The 23,728-nt window shown below is 43.6% G+C and overlaps 1 protein-coding gene and 1 long non-coding RNA gene across 3 annotated transcripts in view; one reads left to right on the forward strand and one right to left on the reverse strand.

Moving 5' to 3' along the window:
* Positions 1 to 705: 705 nt before the first annotated feature.
* Positions 706 to 19,596, reverse strand: LOC144370893 (uncharacterized). Of its 2 annotated transcripts, XR_013430964.1 has the most exons (3): positions 7,237 to 7,999; positions 6,816 to 6,885; positions 706 to 840 (listed from the first exon to the last, which is right to left on the reverse strand). It is a non-coding gene; the product is annotated as an uncharacterized LOC144370893 (long non-coding RNA). The 2 variants fall into 2 exon arrangements; XR_013430965.1 differs by lacking the exons at positions 6,816 to 6,885; positions 7,237 to 7,999 and adding an exon at positions 19,470 to 19,596.
* Cdh1 (cadherin 1) overlaps positions 19,484 to 23,728 on the forward strand; it is a 75,202-nt gene continuing 70,957 nt past the window's right edge. Inside the window, exons 1-2 of the mRNA XM_013366563.4 lie at positions 19,484 to 19,675; positions 20,491 to 20,605. Coding sequence (XP_013222017.1) covers positions 19,625 to 19,675; positions 20,491 to 20,605 — 166 coding nt within the window. The 5' untranslated portion in view covers positions 19,484 to 19,624. The remainder of the gene's footprint in view (positions 19,676 to 20,490; positions 20,606 to 23,728) is intronic.

The following is a 23,728-nucleotide window of genomic DNA, read 5'->3' on the forward strand; positions in this document are numbered from 1 at the left end:
ACAATTTAAAAAATTAAAGCAATTTAAAACACTGTTTCTCTCTCTCTCTCTCTCTCTCTCTATATATATATATATATATTTATTTATTTATTTATTTATTTATTTATTTATGTATGTGGTGCTGAGGATCAAGCCCAGTGCCTGACACTTGTGAGGCAAGCAATCTACCACTGAGCTATAACCCCAGCTCCTCAATAGCTTTTTTTTCTGATACCAGTGATTGAACCCAGGGGCGCTTAACAACCAAGCCAAATCCTCAGCCCTTTTTTATATTTTATTTAGAGACAGGGTCTCTCTGAGTTGCTAAGTGCCTCGATAAATTGCTGAGGCTGGCTTTGAACTTGCAATCCTCCTGTCTCAGCCACCAAGTCGCTGGAACTACAGACATGCACCACCATGTGTGACTCCCAATAGCAATTTTTTAGGGGTTTTTTTTGGTGCTAGGGATTGAACCCAGGGCCTTGTGCATGCAAGGCAAGCACTCTATCAACTGAGCTATATAGGATTATTAATGGCTACTTTTCCTCTGTTTGAAAAGCTATACTTTATGGATTTCTTTTTAAACACTCCAGGTAAGCACTCTATCACTCTTTATTTTTTGAGACAGGGCCTCACTAAGTTGCTAAGGCAGTCCTCAAACTTGGGATCCCCATGTTTTTTAGTCAGCTTTTTCACTTCTGTGACTAAAGGACCCGACCAACACAATTGTAGAAGAGAAAGGATTTATTTGAAGGCTCACGGTTTCAGAGGTCTTAGTTCATAGACGGTCGCCTCCAGTCCTTGGGGATTGAGGTGAGACAGAACATCATGGCAGGAGAGGGTGGCTCACAGCATGGTGATCTGGAAGCAGAGAAAAGAGACTCCTTCTGCCAGATAAATATATATATACCAAAGCTAGGCCCCCAAGCCCCACCTCCTCCAGCCACACCCTGCCATTTAAGTCACCATTTAGTTAATCCTGTCAGGGAATTAATTAACTGATTAGGTTAAGACTCTTACAACCTCACATGTGAGCTTTTGGGGGACACCTCACATCCAAAACTTAACACCCTGCTTCAGTCTCTCAAACGTTTGGGATTATAAACACCCACCATCATACGGACCTAGCTATTTTTAACTCTTTTAATTCTGTGCTCATTTTTACCTCTCCATAGAACTCAAACAATAAAAATAATGACATCTTACATCTACCTATGAAATCCTTCCCTGAATCCCCCTAAAGCTAACCAGTCTTTGGATGATTGTGTTTTTCCTTCCCTTGCTTCTTTTATATAGCTTAACATGTAAATACATATGGTTTAAATATACCACGGTTTACTTTTAGTTGTTCCTAACCTTTATTAAAAAAAAAAAAAAAGTAATAGAGATGAGGATGCAGCTCAGTGGTAGAGCACATGCTTAGCATGCATGAGGTCAGGGATCAATCCCCAGCACTAAGAAAGAAGAGAAAAAAGTACAGTTTGGAATGTCCCATTCAACATGATATTACTCAGATTCATTCATGCTGTGTGTATAGCTACAGTAGATTCACTTTTTTTTTTTTTTTTTTTGGATTGCTCTGTTTTAATCCTCTGTATGAACACGCTGGAGGGTTTTGTTTGTTATCCATTCTCCCATCAATGGACCTTGGGTTTCTCCAGATTTTTGCTTTTACAAGTAAAGCATTTATAAACATTCTTGTACAGAATTCCTGCTATCTGTATGTCTGGTGTTTTCTCTGATTAAATGAAAGCCCTGGGGTGTAGGATTTGTGAATGCTCAATTTTACTGGAATCCCACCAGTTCATACTTATAGCCTCAGGTCAAAGAAACACTGCTAATCCAGATCCTCTGCTGCCCTAGGCATAGACTTCTTCATTTTGGCAATTGAATGAACAGACCTGCACAACACTTACTGTTTTGCTCTTTCCAAACTTTGTACCAGGTGCATGTATTATCCATGCCAAAAACTAAAATGTAATTATAGTTTTGTCTGAAAAAAAACAAGGTTGGATGTATAGCTCAGTGGTAGAGTGTTTGCCTACTTCCCACCAGGGTCTGAGTTCAATTCCAGCACCCTGCCCCTCAAAAAAAAAAAAAAAAAGGTTGAATACAGCTCAAAATGTCATTCCCCCTGCCCCCCAGTTCTGGGAATCAAACTCAGGGCCTCATAAATGCTCTACCACTGAGCCACATCCCCAGCCCTCAAAATGTCAATTGTGGTTATCTCTGAAATAACAGGTGGCTTTCATTTTTATTTTTCTTCTGCTTGCTTATCCCTGCATTTAAATTTTTTTCTATTGTGGATATTTATTTATTTTCCCCATTCTTTTTTTAATTTGTTTTGATTAGTTACACATGACAGTACAATGATCTTGACATATCATACATTTGAATCAGATGGGGTATAATTTCTCATTTTTCTGAGTGTATAGGTTGCAGAATCACATTAGTTATGCAGTCACGTATATACCCACAGCAATAATAATGTCTAATTTATTTTTTTAAATATTTATTTATTTATTTTTTAGTTTCGGCGGACACAACATCTTTGTTTGTATGTGGTGCTGAGGATGGAACCCGGGCCGCACGCATGCCAGGCAAGCACGCTACCGCTTGAGCCACATCCCCAGCCCCATGTCTAATTTATTCTGCTGTCCTTCCTTTTCCCCCTTCCCCTCCCTCCCCTCAATTGTGGATATTTATTACACACACACACACACACACATATATATATATATTTTTTTTTTTTTTCAAATAAAGAGAGAAGGGGCTGGGCATGTGACTCAGAGGTAGAGCATTTGCCTATCAAGTGTGAGCCCTGGATTCACTCCCTAGCACTGAAAGAAGGTGGGGAGGCATACGCATCCGTTAGCATTAGTTATTAGATAAATGCAAATTAAGACCACAATGAGATACTACTATACTAGAATGGATACAATTGGAAAGACTGACCATGTAGCCAAATACTGGCGAATGCAAACTCTCAGACATTACTGATGGCATTATGAAAAGGGTATGGCCACTTTGAAAAGCAGTTTGGTAATCTCTTATACACGTATGCGCCCGCCTGTAATCCCAGTGGCTCTGGAGGCTGAGGCAGGAGAATTGCAAGTTCAAAGCCAGCCTCAGCAACGGTGAAGTGCTAAGCAATTCAGTGAGACCCTATCTGTAAATAAAATACAAAATAGGACTGGGGATGTGGCTCAATGGTTAAGTGCCCCTAAGTTTAATCCCTGGTACCCAAAAACAAAAACATGAATGTTTCTAAGTAGCTTTATACATAATAGCCCCAAACTGGAAATATCCCCAAACCCCTTAGGTACTAAATGGATAAACAATTACACAATTTTTGGTATGTTCACAAAATGGAATACTCTATTAAGCCACAAAGAATAAACTATCACTACAGATATGATATGGAGGCATCTCCAAAGCATTTTGCTAAGTGGAAGAAACCATGGGCCGATATACTATGTAGTTTCATTCATATGACGGTCCAGAAAAGAAAAATCTATGGAGACAGAGAAAGGTTCAGAGGAGCCAGGGCCTAGGGATGGGTGGTATAGTTGTCTCTAAGGACACAAGGAGTTTGGATATGAAACAAATGTTCTGCATTTTGATAATAGGAGTGCACAGATAACTGCCATGTGTCCATCAAAACTTGACGAGCTGTATGCCAAAAAGTGTGGTGTATGCCAGTGACTTGGGAGGCTGAGGCAGGAAGATTGCAAGTTTGAGACAAACCTTGGCAATATAGGGAGGCCCTAGGACTTAGCAAAACCCTGTCTCAAAATAAAACATTAAAAAAGGGCTGGGGTGGCTCAGTAGCAACCCTGGGTTCAATCCCAAGTACCAAAAAAAAAAAAAAAAAGAAGAAGAAGAGAAAAGAAACCTAAGACTTTGGCTATACCCATTCAAAAAGTATAGTTCCTGGGTCTACAAATGTACTTACTCCATGGTAGAATACTCAGCACCATGGGGGGTGGGTGCAGGAAATAGATATAAGGGACTAGGGATACAGCTCATTTGGTAGAGTGTTTGCATCCCATGCACAAAGCCCTGGGTTCAATCCCCAGCAACACACACACCCACACCCACATACACACACACACACACACACAAGGTATAGTTCCCTAGGCCTAGGATTGCTTAACCGGTAGTTAGGTGCCTGTATCTGCCTTGCTAAGAGAATCCAAGAGTGAAGTTAGATTAGAGGAAAGCAAAGACAGATCCCTGATGACATCACTAGACTACCCGGAGTCATCTATGTGGGAAGTTCATCTCTCTCTGGACTTTTTGGTACTTAAGCCCCAAATTACACCCCTCCTTTCTTTCTGTGTAGGCACTTGTGTTTTCTTGACATTTATAACCCAAAGCAATGAGTCCACAATGCCAACATACAGAGAGGAGAGAACATTGGACCAGGAGTTTTAAGACTTGGATTTGAATAGAGATTTAACTATGCAGTAGGTCTTGAAACTGCTCTGTATTTCAGCCGCTTCAGCTGTGTAAAGGGAATGGTGTTGCTCCCTGTAATGGTGTTGTGCTGGCAAATCAAATAGCATATGGGAAAGTAATTCATAATCTGTACCAGTTTTGCAAATTCTAAGGCTCCATACATAGAAGGGCAACTTTTGTTGCACATGTCCAATAGAAATGGTGAACTAGAAGTGAATTTACCCCACTTATTCCATTTACCCCATGTCTATTTCACTGTGTGACAACTGGCAGATGTTTTAACCTCTCTGAGCCTAGGTTCTTGCTTTGAAAAAATTGATCCTTTGGGGTCCCTTTGGGGGGATTTGCAGTCTCAGTCAAGTGACTCTCTTGCAATAGGGATGGAGTGTAGCTCAGTGGTAGAATATGTGCTGAGCCTAAGTGAAGTCCTGGGTTTCATTCCTGCACCAAAAATAAATAAAATAAAATCCTGCAATGGCTCCCTATTGATTTCAGGACACAGTGCAAGCTACTGACTCTGATAACAGAGTTCCCACCCCTGCTTGGTCTTTACCTGCCTCTTATGCATGATCTCTTCTCCAGCTAGACTGAATGCTCCTCCCCTCTGGGCTTTTTGCCCAAGTGGTGACCTTTGCCAGGAACCTTTGGTTAAACTCAACTTAGTTTCTTTCTTTCTTTCTTTCTTTCTTTCTTTCTTTCTTTCTTTCTTTCTTTCTTTCTTTCTTTCTTTCTTTCTTTCCTTCCTTCCTTCCCTCCTTCCTTCCTTCCTTCCTTCTTTCTTTCTTTCTTTCGGCTGGGGATTGAACCCAGGGGCACTTAACTGAACCACATTCCCAGCCTTTTTTCATATTTTATTTGGAAACAGTGTCTCACCAAGTTGCTGAGGCTGGCATTGAACTGGTGATTCTCCTACCTCAGTCTCCTACCTGACTCCCTTGTGCCTCCCCATCTTACCTCCTGGTTAATCACAAATCACTCATCACCAGGTCTAGTCCTCAACCAGAACCACTGATATGGCTATCCTAGTTGCTAGAATATTCTATTAAATCTTTCCATATCAGTTGGTAAGCAGCTGCTTCCTGGAGTCCCTCAAGGTCTCCCCACAGCCCCTGTTTCTCCCACAGCCCCCACCTCCCCACTATCCAGCAACCAAAAGGGTAAAGCCAGACACTGCCAGGGGCCTGGGACCCTGTCCTGATGCTCATGGTTGGTGTTCATTCTGTCTGGACTGGTGCCTGGGCTCTACCAGCTGTTAAACATTGTTAATATCATTCTTGATAATTGTCATGGAATGCAAATCCCTGGGTTGTAAATCCCTTGCCTGCTTATTCAACTAGATCATAAACTCCTTGAGGGCAGGGTGGTGCCTCCCTCAGCAACTAAGCACCTGGTATGTGCTAGGTGTCCAGTGAGCATTCACTGAGTCAATGAAAATATAAGTGAATAAGTGGTTGTGGTCTTTAAGTTAGAGAGACTCTGGAAAATAATGGGCCCCTCATCCTCAAGTTAGACTGGAGTTTTCTAGGCCTGCATTGGAAACCTTGCCCTTTGCCCAGGCTTAATTATCCACGCTTTAGTTTCTCATTCTGGAAGGAAGCTCCTGCCACCTACCTCAGCTTGTCTCCAGCCTGGCCCCAGCCAGGCCAGCTCCACCCTCCCCTCCTATAAAACCTGGGAAGTTTTAGTCATAGTCCTTCCACTCACACAGGCATAAGGTGAGCACACATGGTCAACTGATGGTCAACCAGTGGATGCTTACTGGCTCTAATGTTGTCCCCGTTTACCTGGGATCTACAGCATGGGAAACCTTGGGATTAGCCAAATGGGTTCAGTTGGTCTCACTAGCCCTCGGTTGCTTGAGTTCTTTGCAGACAGCAGGGAGGATGGTATCTTTCAGGATGGATTTCTGTGTTGTTGGTGCTCAACACAGTATGTGGCCCAAGGTAGATTTGCCCTAGCTCTGTCACTTAGTGCCTGTGGAAAATCAGGTCACCTCTCAGTTTCCTCAAGTGGAAACAGAATAATATCTTTCTCTTAGAGGTATAGGCATTAATACAAAGTTAAAGTGCTTGGAGCATAATGCCTAACACATAATGAGTATTATAGAAATGACAGCCATTATTATTTTTATTGTTGTTATTTCAATTGTTTATGTGCACAGAAGAAAGGTTTCTAGGTTTTTCAGACGGTAAAGCAAATGAAAGACAGTTGATGTTATAAGACTGAAAAAGTCACCCCTCTACTTAGTCTGAGGCTGGCTTTGAACCTGCGATCCTTCTGCCTCAGCCTCATGAACCTGGGATTACAGGTGTACACCATTGCTGGGTGAGAATTACAAATTTGAGGCCAGCCTCAACAATTTAGCAAGACCTTACGTGGAATAAAAAATAAAAGGGATGGGAGTGTAACTCAGTGATAGAGCAACCCTGGACTCAATCCCCAACACTGCAAAAAAAGAAATGACAAAAACAATAAATAAATAAATAAATAAATAACCCAAAACAAAACAAAATCTAAAAAACATTGACAACTACAACAAAACCCAGCTCTGCTGTGATATGATTCACATGCCATACAATCTACCCATGTGAAGTTGTCAGTTCAGTGTTTTGCAGTACATTCACAAGGTTGTGTACATTTAGAATATGTTCCCCCCAGCTACAAGAAGCCCAGTTTCCATCCTACCCTCACCCTTCACAGCCCCTGGCAACCATTAATCTGCTTTCTCTCCGTAGATTTGCCTATTCCAGATATTTCAGCAAAAAAGAATTGTGAATCTGGTACTGTGGCACATACCTGTAATCCCAGAGATTCAGGAGGCTGAGGCAGGATTGCAAATTCAAGACTAACTTCAGCAATTTAGTAAGGCCTGTCCCAAAAATAGAAAAGGAGGGAGTATGTACTCCGGGTTCAATTCCCAGTCCCCAAAATAATAATATTAACATTTTAATTATTAAAAATGAAAGTGGATCACCAAGCGCGGTGGCACACGCCTGTAATCCCAGCGGCTCAGGACGCTGAGACAGGAGGATCGCGAGTTCAAAGCCAGCCTCAGCAATAGCGAGGTGCTAAGCAACTCAGTAAAATACTGTCTCTAAATAAAATACAAAATCGGACTGGGGATGTAGCTCAGTGGCCTCAGTATCAAAATAAATAAATAAATGTGGAGAGTTGTCTCCAGTTTTCTCATTCTTTTATTCTTATTATTTAATGGTGTGTGCAGGGGTTGGGTTGGGGCGGTGGCCTTGGAATGGAACCCAGGACCTTGATCCTGTTAGGCAAGTGCTCTACCATGGAGAAACAACCTCACTCTCAGGGGGGAGGGGCTGAACTTGGGAGGGGCTGATTTCATTGGTTGCTAAGCCCGGAGAGGGCTGGCTTTTGGGAGGGCTTTAACTCTCCATCCTGAATGGACAGCATCTTTGTTGGCCAGAGTCTGAGAGAAGGGGTGGAACCTTCTTTGTTTGGAAGTGGGAGCAGAAAATCATAGGTTTTTGGGACCTTGACAATTATTCTGAAGCCTTAATTTTGTGTGTGTGGGGGGGTGCTGTACGGGGGATTGAACCTAGGAGCACTCTACCACTGAACCACATTCCCAGGCTCCTTTTATTATTTTTCATTTTGCGACAGGGTCATCTCAGTAAGTTGCCAAGGCTGCCCTTGAACTTTGAATCTTCTTGCCTTAGCCTCCGGGTTTGCTGGGATCACAAACCAGCGCCACCGCACCTAACTTTTTTTTTTTTCTTTTAATTATAGGTGGACACAATATCTTTATTGTATTTTTATGTGGTGCGGAGGACCGAACCCAGTGCCTCACACAGGCTATCCGAGCGCTCTACCTCTGAGCCAGCACCTCAGAACCCAATTTTTTTTTTCCTTTTTTAATGGAATACGTGCCATCCTATGTAGGAGCCATGCTAACTAACCTAACTATCGTTCCACATATAGTAATATGTGCTGCCAAAGCCAGCACTGTCATTGTTGAATAACTAAGTCCAAAGGTGAATCCCATGAGAGGGGATCTGCTGGCCCTGGAGCACAGCAGCAGTCTCTTCTCAAGGTCAGCTCGTTGGGTTGGAGGGGGCCTGCTGTCCAAGAGCTTGGCTCAGGGGAAAACCCTGACCCCTGAGCAATGTGCAATATGGAACCCTTTAGTTAATGTTTATTTCGCACTTCCTGTTTGCTCTGCTTACTTAGGCATCTCACCTAATTCTTCAAACTATTCAAGGGGATAGATGCTATAATTATTCTCATTGGGAAGGTGAGGAGATTACGAGTCCAGAGAGAGGTTAAGTGACTCATTTAAAAGCTTATAATTAGCAGACACAAAAGCAAGATTCAACCCAGGCATTTAGGCACCAAGTCTGTACTGGGAACACCTTTGCCACACTAGTCTTGGAGCTGCACTGCCAGTGTCAAGCCTGTATCTACTGTCAAACGGACTATTTCTCTCTCCCAGGCTCAGCTACCTGCTCTGGAAAGTGAGGATAAAACCAAGCTGGGGGACTGAGTGGTCAGACCCAGGGCCTGCCCCTCCTCAGTGTCCCTCCCTCGTCTCACTGTACTGGAAACTCCATCCTGGCAGGATAAGAAGCAGCTCAGGTTTTTGCCTGCCTCTTTCTCTAGACTGCTCTAGAGTCTAGAGTTGCAGGCCAATCTAACAGATTTTTCTTTGTTTGTGATGGTAGGATTGAACCCAGGACCTTGCATATTCTAGGCAAGCACTCTCCCCCACTGATCTATAAGCCCAGCCCACAACAGACTATTTCTTGCTAAATTAAGATTTGCCACTTAGTTCAAATGGCATCTGGAAATAAGAACCTGTCTCAATTTCAGCAGGATAGCGTGGAGATTAAGAGGCTTTGGAGGCAAGTGGCCCACAGTTCATATTCCAGCTCTGACCATTTTACTGTGTATAATGGTTAATTTCAGCCATCTTCTTGACTCAATTTAGGGATACCCATTTAGTTGATGCAGCTTTATTTCTGAGTATGTATGTGAGGGTGTTTCCAGAAGATAGAAATGTAGGTGGGCACTATCAATTGGCCCATGGTTTCAGAGTCTATGCAAATACCAAGACTCATCAAATTATATATTTAAATATATGTAGTCAGTTATACTTTAAAAAAAGAAATAGGGAAATGCTGGGCATGGTGGCACACACCTGTAATCCTAGCTACTTAGGAGTCTGAACCAGGAGGATCACAAGCTCAAAGCCAGCCTCAGCAATTTAGCAAGACCTTGCCTCAAATTGAAAAATTTTAAAAATGACTGGGGATGTGGCTCAGTGGTTGAGAGCCCTAGATTCAATCTCTGATACCAAAAAGAAAAGAAAAGAAAAAAAAGAAATGGAGAAATTTACAAAGAAACTTAAGGAATATAACAGACAAATGTAAACCATGGATGAGAGGAGGAAAGCTGAATTCATATTTTCTCTCCTTCTCTCCCCAGGAGCCAGGATGTTCAGAACTCCTACCTTCAGACTCCGGAATTAGTATTAGTGGGCCACTCACTCCCACCCCATTATCTCAGGCCTTTGGACTTGAACTGAGCCACACTACCAATTTTTCTGTTTCTCCAGCTTGCAGATGGCAAAGTGTGAAGGTCTGCAGTCTCTATATCACCTGTACCTTTCTCCTTTCTCTCCACATACAGTGTGTATCTCATTGGCTTCTGTTCTCTGGAAAATGCTAACCTTTCTCAAATCTCTTTATCTCTCTGTAAACCTCTGCTTCCAAATCTTTAAAATGGATGTCTTGATAATAAGGGACTTGTATGAGAAATGGTGAGATAAATGTATATAGAGTATGGTGAACTCCAGTAAATGGTACCTATCATTTTTATTACATACTATAATGCAGTTACTGGCATCCAGCACAATGCCCGACACACAATTGGCATTCAGTAAATATTTAATAAATGAACGAATGAATGTTTACTTGTCTGCATTCCCCACAACCTTCTGAACTCCTTAAGGGCAGGGACCATATTTTGTTTATTTCTCTGTCTCCTGTGTTGAGCATGTACCTGGCACATGGGAGTGCTTAATAAATGCTTATGTTTGCCCTAATGAGATAATGGATCTAGAGAGCCATCATCTCTGGGGCTACAAACCACAAGGTGATAGAGAACTTGATAATGGAGGAATCAGATGATACCAATTGAATTAAGCATCTTAAAAGAGAGCCAACTGGACAATTTCTTGCATCTTGATATTATGCTGTGGGAAATGCCCAGCATCATTGATGAAATACTTTTTGCCTAAAAAGAATGGATCTGAATCAAACTTCTCTGTACAAGTAGTTTATGCTGAATATGGGAGAAAAGAACACACCGAATGACATCTCAAGGATGCATTGAACAAACTACAAAATGCAGAATGACTTCTTTCTTTTTTTTTTTTTTTTTTTTTTGGTGATGATACCAGGGATTGGATCCATAAGTGCTCATCACTGAGATACATCTCCAGCTCTTTTTATTTTTCATTTTGAGACAGGGTCTTGATAAGGGACTCAGTTTGCCCTGGAACTTATGATCCTCCTGTCCAAGTTGTTGGAATCACAGATATATACCACTGCCATTGTGCCCTATTTTATTGTGGGTTTTGGTTTTTGTTGTTGTGGTGGTGGTACCAGAGATTAAACTCAGGGGCACTTGACCCCTGAGCCACATCTCCAGGCCTTTTATGTATTTTATTTAGAGTCAGGTCTCACGGACTTGCTTAGTGCCTTGCCTTTGCTGAGGCTGGCTTTGAACTTGCAATCCTCCTGTCTCAGCTTCCTGAGCCACTGGGATTACAGGCAGGTGCCATCAGGCCCGGCTTGTTTTATTTATTTATTTAAAATAGAGAGTTGCTTTGCTGACCAGGCTGTCCAACTTCTGGTCTCAAGAAACCCTCTGGAGGCTGAGATTGTAGCTCAGGGGTAGAGCAACTTGCCTAGTGCATGTGAAGCACTGGGTTTGATCCTCAGCACCATATAAAAAATAAATATATACCACATTTTTTAAATCTAGTCATCTATTGAAGGACACCTAGGTTGGTTCCATAGTTTAGCTATTGTGAATTGAGCTGTGTTGAGGGCCACAGCTGAGTGGGATTTTTGCCAGAACGAGTGGTTGAGAGGTGACTGGTTGAGAGGTGACACCAGCAAGCCATTGAGATGATGATGGTTATGTTAAGCTGTGTATTCAATTGTATATTAGACCCCTGCTGTCCGCCTCCGCTTGCTACTTTGGAGTTTGGAGATTCCTGGGCAGTTCTCATTGTTTGGGGAAGTGCTAGAGGAGGGATTTCTGGAGGAGGGATTTCCAGTTGGTGTGTGGTGTGTCCCAGGAGAAGGCTGTGTACATGGCGTTCTCAGGAGTGCAGAGAATAAAGGAGTTCCTGTTTTGAACCTACAAGGCTGTGTGGGGGATCGGTTATTTTGCACCCAGCCAGACTGTGGCAGAGCTGCTATAAACAAAAGAGGTGAGGGCTGGGGATGTGGCTCAAGTGGTAGCGCGCTCGCCTGGCATGCGTGCGGCCCAGGTTCGATCCTCAGCACCACATAAAACAAAGATGTTGTGTCAGCCGAAAACTAAAAAATAAATATTAAAAATTCTCTCTCTCTCTCACTTCTCTCTTTAAAAAAAAAAAAAAGAGGTGAAAGACCTCTACAATAAAATCTACAGAACACCAAAGAAAGAAATTGAAGAAAACCTCAGAAGATGGAAAGATCTCCTATGCTCCTGGATAGCAGAATTAATATTGTCAAAATAGCCATAGTACCAAAAGTGTTATACAGATTTAATGCAATCCCTATTAAAATCCCAATGACTTTGTTCATAGAAATAGAGAAAGAAATCATTAAATTTATTTGGAAAAATAAGAGACCCAGAATAGCTAAAGCAATCCTTAGCAAGAAAAGTGAAGCAGGAGGCATCATAATACCAGACTTTAAACTGTACTACAGACCTATAGTAACAAAAACAGCAAGTTATTGGCACCAAAATAGACTTGTAGACCAATGGTACAGAATAGAGGACATAGAGACAAACCCATATAAATACAGTTATGTCATACTAGACAAAGTTACCAAAAACATTCACTAGAGAAAAGATAGCTTATTCAACAAATGGTGCTGGCAAAACTGGAAATCCATATGTAGCAAAATGAAATTAAACCTCTATCTCTCACCCTGCACAAAGTGGATCAAAGACACTAGGGCTGGGGTTGTGGCTCAGTGGTAGAGTGCTTGCCTAGCATGCGTGACTCACTGAGTTCGATTCTCAACACCACATACAAATAAATAAAATAAAGGTTCATCAACAACTAAAAAATATTAAAAAAAAAAAAAAAAGACTTAGGTAGGCACTAGAACAGAGATCCTGCACCCAATAGAAGAAAAAATAGGCCCAAATCTTCACCACTTTGGCCTAGGATCTGATTTCCTTAACAAGATTCCTAAAGCACAAGAAGTAATATCAAAAATCAATAAATGAGATGAATTCAAATTAAAAAGCTCCTTCTTAGCAAAAGAAACAATCAGTAATGTGAGGAGAGAACCTACAGATTGGAAGAAAATCTTTACCACATGCATTTCCAATAAAGCATTAATGTCTAGGATATAAAAAGAATTCAAAAAACTTAACACCAAAAACCCAAATAATCCAATCAACAAATGGGCTAAGGAACTGAACAGACACTTCACAGAAGAAGAAATATAATCAATCAATAAATATATGAAAAAGTGTTCAACATCTCTAGCAATTAGAGAAATGCTAATCAAAACTACTCTAAGATTTCATTTCACTCCTGTCAGAATTGCAATCATTAAGAATACAGGAAAAGGGGGCTGGGGATGTGGCTCAAGCGGTAGCGCGCTCGCCTAGCATGCGTGCGGCCCAGGTTCGATCCTCAGCACCACATACCAACAAAGATGTTGTGTCCGGCTAAGAAAAAATAAATAAATGTTAAAATTCTCTCTCTCTCTCTCTGTCCCCCCCCCACCTCTCACTCTCTCTAAAAAAAAAAAAAAAAAAAAAAAAAAAAAAAAAAAAGAATACAGGAAAGGGGCTGGGAATGTGGCTCAGGCGGTAGCACATTCGTCTGGCATGGCATGCGTGCGGCCCAGGTTTGATCCTCAGCGCCACGTACCAATAAGGATGTTGTGTCCGCCGAGAACTAAAAAATAAATATTAAAAATTCTCTCTCTCTCTCTCTCTCTCCTCTCTCACTCTCTCTTTAAAAAAAAAAAGAATACAGGAAAGAATAAATGTTGGTGAGAAATTATGGCATTTTCCAGTAAATCGATAGAGTTCGAGAATATCATGCTAAGCGAAATAAGCCAATCTCAAAAAACCAAAGGCCAAATTCTTTCTCGAATATGCAGATGCTAATTCACAATAAGGTGGCAGGGCACTAGAGAAGAATTACTTAGATTAGGTAAAGGGAAGTAACCTTAGATTAGGTAGAAGGAGGGGAGGGGATGTGGGGATAGGAAAGATAGTAGAATGAAACAGATATTATTACTTTATCTATGTATGTGACTACATGACCAATATGATTTTGCAACATGTACACTCAGAAAAATGAGAAATTACATCCCATCTATGTATGATATATCAAAGTGTATAAATGCATCTTACTGTCATGTATAACTAATTAAAACAAATAAAAAATTAATTTAAAAACCTAACCTATAAAATAAATACATACATAAATAAACTAATAAATAAATTATAACTAAAAAAGAAAAGAAATCCACTGGCCTCAGCCTCCTGAGTGCTGTCTGGATGACACACCAGGAAGAACCATTGTCTGGTTGTTGTTGTTTTTGTAACTGCAAATCTAGAATTATGTCAAAATAGAAACAAACATTTTTTTTTTTTTATTTTAGTTTTCAGTAGACACAACATCTTTGTTTGTATGTGGTGCTGAGGATCGATCCCGGCCGCACGCATGCCAGGCGAGCGCGCTACCGCTTGAGCCACATCCTCAGCCCTCCCCAACCCTTTTTATTTTTTATTTTGAGACAGGGTCTCACTAAGTTGCTGGGGGTCTTGCTAAGTTGCCCAAAATGGACTCAAACTTGCGATCCTAGTCACTGGAATTATAGGGGTGCACCATTGCTCCTGGTCCTCTGGAATATTTTAAATATAGGTAGTAAATTATATCTGAAAAAAACTGAACAAGGGTTTCTGGCACTGTGGTGCAGGACTCTAAACCCAGGGACTCAGGAGCAAGTTCCGGAGCAGATTCAGCAACTGAGTGAGGCTCTAAGCAACTTAGAGACCCTATATCAAAATAAAAAATAAAAAACCACTAGGGATGGGCTGGGGTTGTGGCTCAGTGGTAGAGCACTTGCCTAGCACATGCAAGGTGCTGGGTTCCATCCTCAGCACCACATAAAAATAAATATATAAAATAAAGGAATTGTGTCAAACTACAACTAAAATAAAATAAAATAAAATAAAATAAAATAAAAGGACTGGGGATATAGTTCCGTAGTTAAGTGCCTCTGGGTTCAATCTCTGGTACCAGAAAAAAAAAGGTCAACACAGTATGATATGTCTATAAAGGCAGCTACTCTTCAGGCTGAGAGGCAGGAAGATTGCAATTTCAAGGCCAACCTGGAAAATTTAGTGATATTGTTTCAGCTGCGGAGACTGAGGCAGAAAGATTATGAGTTCAAAGCCAGCCTCAGCAATTTAGTGAGGCCCTAAGCAATTCAGGGAGACACTGTCTCTAAATAAAATACAAAAAAGGGCTGGGGATGTGGCTCAGTGATTCAGTGCCCCTGGATTCAGTCCCCAGTACAAAAAAAAAAAAAAAAAAAAAAGGAGGGGGGCTGGGGAAATACCAGAGCCTGAGGCAGGAGGCTCATGAGTTGGAGGTCAGCCTCAGCAATTTAGTGAGAACTTGTCTCAAAACAAAAACAAAAAAAACAGTCTAGGGATGTGACTCAGTGGTTAAGCGCCCCTAGGTTGAGTTCCTTGTACCAAAAAATTAAAACATGTCTTGATCATAGATGCAGAATGCAATACTTACAGCAGAAGTGACATGTTTTCTCAATTTGTTTTAAACTCTTCTGTAAAAACAAAAATAAAAATGCTGGGGTAGAAAGAAGAAACAAGGCTTGGGGGTGTGGCTCTGCAGTGGAGTCACATGCAGGGTTTGATCCTCAGCACCACATAAAAATAAATAAATAAAATAAAGGTATTGTGTCCAACTACTTCTAAAAAATAAATATTTACTGAAGAAGAAGAAGAGGAGGAGGAGGAGGAGGAGGAGGAGGAAGAAAGATGAAACAAGATTTGGTACAAAGTTTATATATTGTGAATTTCTTAAAAGTACAAAAGGGGTTGGGGATATAGTTCAGTTGATAAAGTGCTTGCCTCAGTTTGGGGATGTGGCTCAAGCTGTAGCGCGCTCGCCTGGCATGCGTGCGGCCTGGGTTGGATCCTCAGCACCACATACAAACAAAGATGTTGTGTCCACTGAAAACTAAAAAATAAATATTAAAAAAATTCTCTCAAAAAAAAATAAATAAAGTGCTTGCCTCACTTGCACAAGGCCCTGGGTTCAATCCTCAGCAGTACAAAAAAAATTGGAAGTTGGGTGATAGATACATGAGGTTTCATTATACAGTTGGCCCTACATATCTGACAATTCGACCAACAGTTTGAAAAAATATATATATTTTTTTAAGTTGCATCTGACTATGTGAAGTTTTCCCTGCCTGTAGTCCCAGCTACTAAGGCTTCAAGGCCCCTCTGGGCCTATTTTTTAAATTAAAAAAAAAAAATGTTTTTTGCAGTGCTGGTATCCAAATCAGGACCTTGCATGTGCTAGGCAAGCAGTCTACCACTGAGCTACATTCCCAACCCCTATTTTTTTTTTTTTTTTTTTTTTGCTTTTGAAATAAAACTGCATACCTGCAGGCTCAGCTACAAAGGGCAGGCTACCTATCAGTTACCCTCAGTTGGACAGGAGGCTGGAGCAGTTTATCCAGTTCCTCCCCTGCATGCTGGCAGGTGGCCCAGCAGAGGTGTCAGGAGGGCCCCCTAGGGTAGCCGGAATGGGGCCTCCTCTCCCACCACAGCCAGGAGCCTGATCCTGCTATAATCCCTAGCAATTCCAATTTCCCTGGGGATTCCGGTCCAGCCAGATGAGGGTTGGGCTCCCCCAGGAGAGGGCAAGGGGAGGGGCACCTCTCCTGGTCTGAACACTATTATTACAGTCCCCTTGCCAGAGATAAAAGGCACAAGACTGCCTGGGGGATTAATCGTTATCCTCCCGCCTGACCAGTCACCAGGGCAGCTGGGAAATGGAAGTCCATCAGAGAAGCAATCTGCAATGAGGAAACCTGGAGTTTGTAATGCGTTGAGGGATGTATGCCAGTTGGCATCTGGTGGGAAGGTCTGTTATCTTTCTGGAGTGATCTCAAGGGCACCTGTAGGGCCTCTGGATCACAAGTCTTTTTCCTATTGGTGCCTGAAATTCCCAAGATCTCAGCTCCTGGGTTTTGTTTTTTTCCTACTCCCTGGTTGAGAAGCTAAGGAAAGCAGCACCTTCCCACCTCATTGACAGAGTTGCATACAAGCTCAAGGGGGTTCACAAGTCCCCCAGAAGCCCATCCACAGATAGCAGATTAAGTACCCAGGAAGGACTAGCTCCAAGGCTTTCATAGCTTGGAAAAAAGCAAGTCAGCCCCTCAACACGCTCTTTAAAATGCAAATGACCCTGGAGGGTCAAATGACTAACTCTCCTGTGTGAAAGGTTTTCCCCATTCAGAACAGAGATAGCCCACTAGGCTTTCCCGGTGGGGGTGGGGGAAAGGACAGCCTGGGGCAGGGGAGGCTTCCTGGGGACATGGATTTTTACCTAAAACTGGGAAGGAAAGGTATTGGGCAAAGAGTGCTGAGCACACTCAGAAAAAGATTGTGAATTCAGTGTTATCAAGGTCTCCATTTTATGGAAGAGGAAACATGGGCTGGGGGAGATTGAAGTGTCTTAAGCCATCCAGATAGTGGCAGCATTGGAATTTGAACACTGGGCTATTCTGAGATCAATACCCTGAGAGTATAGCTCAATGTCACCAGCACAGGCTCACCACACTGACCATTTGATCCCCATAGCGAGGTGTTCTGTTTAATAGAAGAGGGGACAGAGGCAATTACCTGTGTTGCCCAGTCACACTGCGCACACCCCCACATGGAACCCCTCTGTATTCCCTCAGTCTGAATGGCCAGGGGTTAGCTACCCTTCCAGGAGCTCGGAGAAGGACTTGCCGAGAAGTCTAAAGAGCACATCAGGCCTGACCTGTCTTCACTGCCCCTAATTGTTTTCTAAAATCCTTTTTATTGAATTATCCTAGCGTAATGGAAGAATCAGGGAGAGTCACCACAGAGTTGCAAGGCCAGGTCTTGCTGGGTAGAAGAAAGCAAAGTCCCAAAGGCTCCCTGGGTCCAGTGATGGTATGAAATATGTATTTTTACATAACTGGGAGGAAAAAAAATAAACGAACAAGGCTGCCCCATGGGGGAAACGCCTCTTTCTGTATTTCCATTATCCTGTTTAATGCACAGTCCAGCAGGAGCCTCAGTGGGAAAGGAAATACCGTTGCCTTTTTCCTCTGAGCCTCCTGGTGGGTTAAGAGGCAGAGGGAGCCAAGATGCAGAAATCCAAAATGTTGGGTGTGTGTTTGGAAACTCATTAAACTGAAGGGGTCAGCCTGGGGGGAGGGGCTGCCAGGAAACTGTTTTGGTTTGAGACAACACCTCTCCTCTGCAGAGGAGAAAGTACTCCTTGTGGGTGGGCTCGGATTCACCTTCAATACTCAACATGGCCTTCCCCATGAGGGAGGCAAATGCGGTTGGGCCTTTCAACAGTACAATGTCCACACCAAACATTTATTGAACCGTTGCTGCTACATGCCACGTACCCTGTTTAGTGATTGTTTTTCCATTAGCCAGAGTCAATTCATTTATGCAGATGAGAACACTGACTTGCTCAAGGTCACACAGCTATGGAGTGGCAGAAACACACTCCTTCATGGTTCTGACTGTGCTTGGATGAAGGCAAGGGAGATATCCTTGTCAGCAGAGCCAAATTATGCAGATAGTGGCCAGCCACAGGCAGACAGGGAAACTATTTGATCTAAGTTTTGCCTGTCTATTCTGTTTTTGATCCTAAGATTACTTTACCAGGGACAGAATTCTCTAGAGATGGTGATGGTGGCTGTGGTATTAAGATCCCAAATCTGCAGTACCAAGAGGGGGAAAAATTATAAAAAGAACTAGAAGCTGGTGCGATGGCCTATGCGTGTAATCCTTGGAGACTGGAGAGGTTGAGGCAGGAGGACTGAAAGTTCGAGAACAGCTTTAGTAATTTAGTGAAACTACCTTACAATAAAAATAAAGTATTGGGGATGTAGCTCAGTGGTAAAGAGGCCCTGAGTTCAACCACAGTACCAAAAAAGGGGCGGGGAGCCACTGGGTAAAGAGCTCAGTGGACTCAGCCTCTGGACTCAATCCCCAGCAGAAGCCAAACAACCAACCAACAAACCTAAAAGCTGGGCGTGGTGGCTCATGCCTGTAATCCCAGTGACTGAGGAAGCTGAGGCAGAGGATATCAAGTTCGAGGGCTGTCTGGGCAATCTGGCAAAATAAAACAAAAATAGTTGGGGATGTAGCTCAGTAGTAGAACACCCCAGGTTCAATCCCCAGCATCCCAAAGAAAAAGAGAGAGAAGAAAAAAGGAACCAGATACCAGATAAAGGGTAAAGTGTAAAGCCTTTTCTCATCCCAGGTCTTAGAGTAGGTCACCCTCGGTGCTGGGATTCGAACACCATGCAACAAGAACTCACAGACTCTACTTTCTACAGACCAGTGTGTCTACAGGTCCCTCTACGCTGGGAGGCGGGTCTGGGGGCGGGTCGTCCGCCCTTTCCGCGGAGAAAGTTGAAGGCTCTGCCGCTCATTGGCTGAAACCGGCAGGTGCGTCCTCAGCCAATCAGCGGCACCGGGGGTGGTGCCTTCGGGCTCACCTGGCGGCTGCAGCGCTGCCCAGCTCAGTGGCTTCGGGAGCCTCCATAGCACCTGTGAGTTCGCGGAAATCCAGCTAGCCTCTAGCTTGGCCCATTCCCGGCCTGACCCGACCGCGCCCGGCCTCCGCCTTCGCTCGGCACCCACACGGCCCGCCATGGGCCCTCTGTGCCGCAGCCTCTCTGCGCTCCTGCTGCTGCTGCTGCAGGTAAGTCGAGTACCCGGACTAGAGGGAATACCTTCCGGCCCCAGGATCCGCGCTGAGCCCGGAGTCCTTTCCTCTCTCCTGCGGTCCTAGTTTCCCTCTACTAAGGAAGTTTGGGTCCAAAGGGCCAGAACGGCTTGGAAGCTGCGCGGAGCTCTCGATTCCGCCGAGATGTGACTGGGAGAGGGATGAGGGAGAGCGGGACTTTCCCCTCCCCCTCCTGCCAATACCCTGGTGGGGGGCGCGCCAAGCTGCAAACTCTGGGTACTTACTCCGGGTTGGCCGCTGAATGAATTTGGGGCGGGCTTTGGGGGTGTGAAACAGGATGGAGGTCGGGGTGTGGACCAGGGGAGTCACGGTGCAAGAAAAGGGGAGTCAGATAAAGAAAGGAGCATTAGTAGAAATAAAGGCACCTGCCATGTAAAGAAAGGATGGTAAATAGGAACCAGGGCCCCTTGGGATAAGAAAGAGGGCCAAAGGTGTCCGAGCGCCCTGGGTATGAGGAAGTGGAATCAAGAGCGCTCCCGGTCTAAGGAAAGTAGGGTCGGGAAGAGTAAAGACATCTCCAGTGAGATAAAAAAGAAGACGAGAAAGATTGTCAGGAGATGACCCAGTGTCCTCCTCTCCCGGGAGTTCGTGGGGCCTTAGCTGCAGGTTTCGGGATAGGAGAGGATGACGTCGGTGCCTGCCCCGGGGTGGGGGTGCCTCCCACAATCCCTACGCCGGGAGCCAGGGAGAGGCAGCCAGGTTGTTGTTTTCGGTGTGGGCGGGAGGGAACCCTCAAGTCACACGGGTTCGGTACTTTTTGTTCACTCCAGGTTTCACCGTGGCTCTGCCAGGAGCCGGAGTCCTGCCATCCCGGCTTTAGCGCTGAGAGCTACACGTTCACTGTGCCTCGGCGGCACCTGGAGAGAGGCCGCATCCTGGGCAGAGGTGAGGGCGCACGGCAGGTGTCCCTGGGCTGAGAGAGGAGGGGTACGGAAGGTGCCTAGAAATTGCACTTCCACACCCCTAGGGTGGAGTGGACAACCCTCCCCTCACTGTCTCAAACACCCCCTTGGAATTTACACAAATGCATGGGTCTAAAGTTTTATCGAGGTTGAGGACTGTGGTGGAGCCCTAACTTCATAGGGCTGGAGATGGGCGGGAGCATTTAGAGGACATTAGTATTTCTCATATCCCTGGCCACTGGAGACAGTCTTATCATTTCAGATTGCAAAAACCAGCTGGGTGGGACCGTGGGACAGAAGTATTACCGTTTTATAGATGAGCAAATTGAGGCTCAGAGGGTGACTCCGCTTGCCTAGAGTCATCCCAACAGGAATCTGAATCAGGATCTGATTCCCAGGCACCATTATGCACCATCTAGGGGGTGACTGAAGAGCCACCTTTTGGTTTCTAGGGCTGTGGCTTTTGTTAATAGAGATGAAAACATTTTGATACAGGTACTATTTACCTAAAGAATAATGATTCCTTTTTTTTTAAATAAAAGCACAGTAGCTCTGACTCAGGGGATGGAAATGCATACAAACACCCAATATATTTCAGGACTTATCACTGTGATAATCTAGAGTTTGCTTCTTTCCACTTCACTGTTGGGCAGGCCTGGAAGCAAGTGAAGAGGCTGGTTTCCCTCTGGTTTCACTAATTCCCAGGTGCTTACTTTGTATCAAAAGCACATTCTCTTCCCTCATGATTATTGTTGATTAGGCAGTAATAATAGTAAAAGAAACACTTTTAAAAAGAGAAATTTCCCATAGTTCCTCCTGGAGGGAATACTTCCACTGTGTTTATTCTTATAGTCTTTGGCCATGTGAAAAATTCACAGCAATCATGCTGTTGTCTTAAATTTTGGAAGTTGTTCCAACTGTGCATGGTGTGTTTTACAGAGAAACTGCAGTTTGATTGAATAGCCATATTTGCTTTTCTGAGACCCATCTGTGTCTGGAGCTTTCTGTATGATGTTGGGGTAGGTCAGTGATGACTCGTTCACTCTCTACTTGATGTTCTGCCTTGGCTGCCCAAAGAGTAAACTGAGATGTAGGGACAGGGACACTCCAGCCCTGTCTTCTGAATTGCACATTCTAGCAGGTTCCTGAGTATCCCAGGATCCCTTTAGATGCACTGTTGGACATGGGTAGTGAGAGGTGAAAGGGGTGGGTGGCCTGAGGTGTTCGGATGAGTGTTAATGGGCAGTGAAAACTGGCTTCTGGGAGGAGGCAGTCTTGACACAGCCTTGTAGATTAGGACAGGGGTTAGAAATGAGAGGCAGGTGTATGTGTGAGCATATGTATGAGGTGTGCTGATTGCTTTGTATTCCCATGCCAGTTCCTTTGGTAGTGCATAGGGAGGGTTAGTCTGTTTTTGTCCTATCCCTGGGAATTGAATCCAGGGGTGCTCTATTACTGAGCTATATTCCCGGTCCCTTTTCTTTTTTTATTTTGAGATAGGGTATTGCTAAGTTGTTGAGGCTGGTCTTGAACTTGTGATCTGCTTGCCTCAGTCTCCAGAGTAGCTGGGATTGTATGCTCCTCTGCACCCAGCTACTACTAGTCTTAGGAGAGTGGAAACCATTCTATTTTGCAAGTGAGGAAACAGATGAAGACCAATTTAATCTGTTGAAGGATCCACAGTTGGTCTTTTTCTGCCTCTTTCCCTTTCTCTTTTTCAATGAGAGAGAGATTTGAAAGATGACTAAATAAGAAGGAAGGTATTAAAATATTTGGGTGATTAGTGTCCATTGTGAAGTAGACTAAGGACTGAAGTGTTGATGCCCCTCACCCCAAGCAGGTGGTGATGACAGAGATGGTGCTAATTAGGTGAGAGGTGGAGGGTGACCTGGGGCTGGTGGTTTGGTAGAAATACATTCCACAAGCTTCTTGTATGGCTGGCTCCTGGTCCTTTTGTGACTGCAGTCCCCACCCCACTCCACAGTTTTCCTGACTTTAACTTTTTTTGCCATTCTATACTATAGGATCTCTTTGTAGCAGTTGAATGTAGGATTGCTCCAGGACAGAAGTCCTTCTGTAAAATCACGCATTTGACTTCAGGAACCGGCTTTGTGATTTTAAGATGTGGTCAGAATTGAGGATGGTGGCCTTGCTGTCTTTAGACAGTCCAGGGAAATAAAGGGACAGAACATTGGCAGCAGGTTTAGACATGGGCTTCGTGAATAATTTGCTGCCCAGGGATTTCAAATAAGGAACCTGTGGCTGAAGTGTCACAAATAGGGTTTTGACTGAACTGAGGAGACTTCTGTATGGTTCGCTGGGGTCATTCGTGTACCCCATGCAATTAACTCCATAATTTAAGTCTTGTGTTAATTCCTTTGGTTTTTTTTCCCTCTGGTTTCTAGAGTGGAGAATGTTTAAAAAACAAACAAACAAACAAAAAAAAAAACCCCTCAACTATAAACTGATTCTTTAGAGTTGCTAATTATTTTCCTTTTTCTTAGGACAAACAGGTTTGAGAGACCCAGGATATTAGACAGTTTGGGATCTCAGAGCTATTAGCCTAGTGCACAGTTTTAAGTCGATGTGGGATGGAATAAAAAGCTGGCAGACTTTTCGATTAATGGTTTTCTCTAGTTTTGGACAAACAGGGCCCATATTTGGGTTTGAGTGAACTTTAGCTGCTTGATAGATTGATCTAGTTCACAGGTACCCATCTGTGTGGGTTAAACAGATCCATTTCCCCTCTTTTCTGAAAGCTGGTACAAACAACAGCAGGTCCCTTCATTAAAGTGGACTTTAAAAAAGCAAATATGGAAACCTGCTTTGGGATCATTTCATTAGACACCCACTTCTCCACCCCTCAAACTCCTACATGTAACTTCCCCAATTAGTCATGTCTGTGACAAGGACTGATACAGAGATTACAGGGAAAGGAGACCAGTGGGCCTCCCGCCCTTCCCTTTGTGTCTCCAAAGGAGTGGAGGCGGAGAAGTCCGAGGTCCTGCAGGACCATTTAAGGAAGGCTGACTTGCAGCTCCCCACCCCACCCCCTTCTCTGCCAGGTGCTTATGGAAATCCCTGTTTGTCCTCCCAGGCTTTTTAT

The sequence above is a fragment of the Ictidomys tridecemlineatus genome, chromosome 15 (genome assembly GCF_052094955.1).
Source record: "Ictidomys tridecemlineatus isolate mIctTri1 chromosome 15, mIctTri1.hap1, whole genome shotgun sequence".
NCBI classification, from domain to species: Eukaryota; Metazoa; Chordata; class Mammalia; order Rodentia; family Sciuridae; genus Ictidomys; species Ictidomys tridecemlineatus.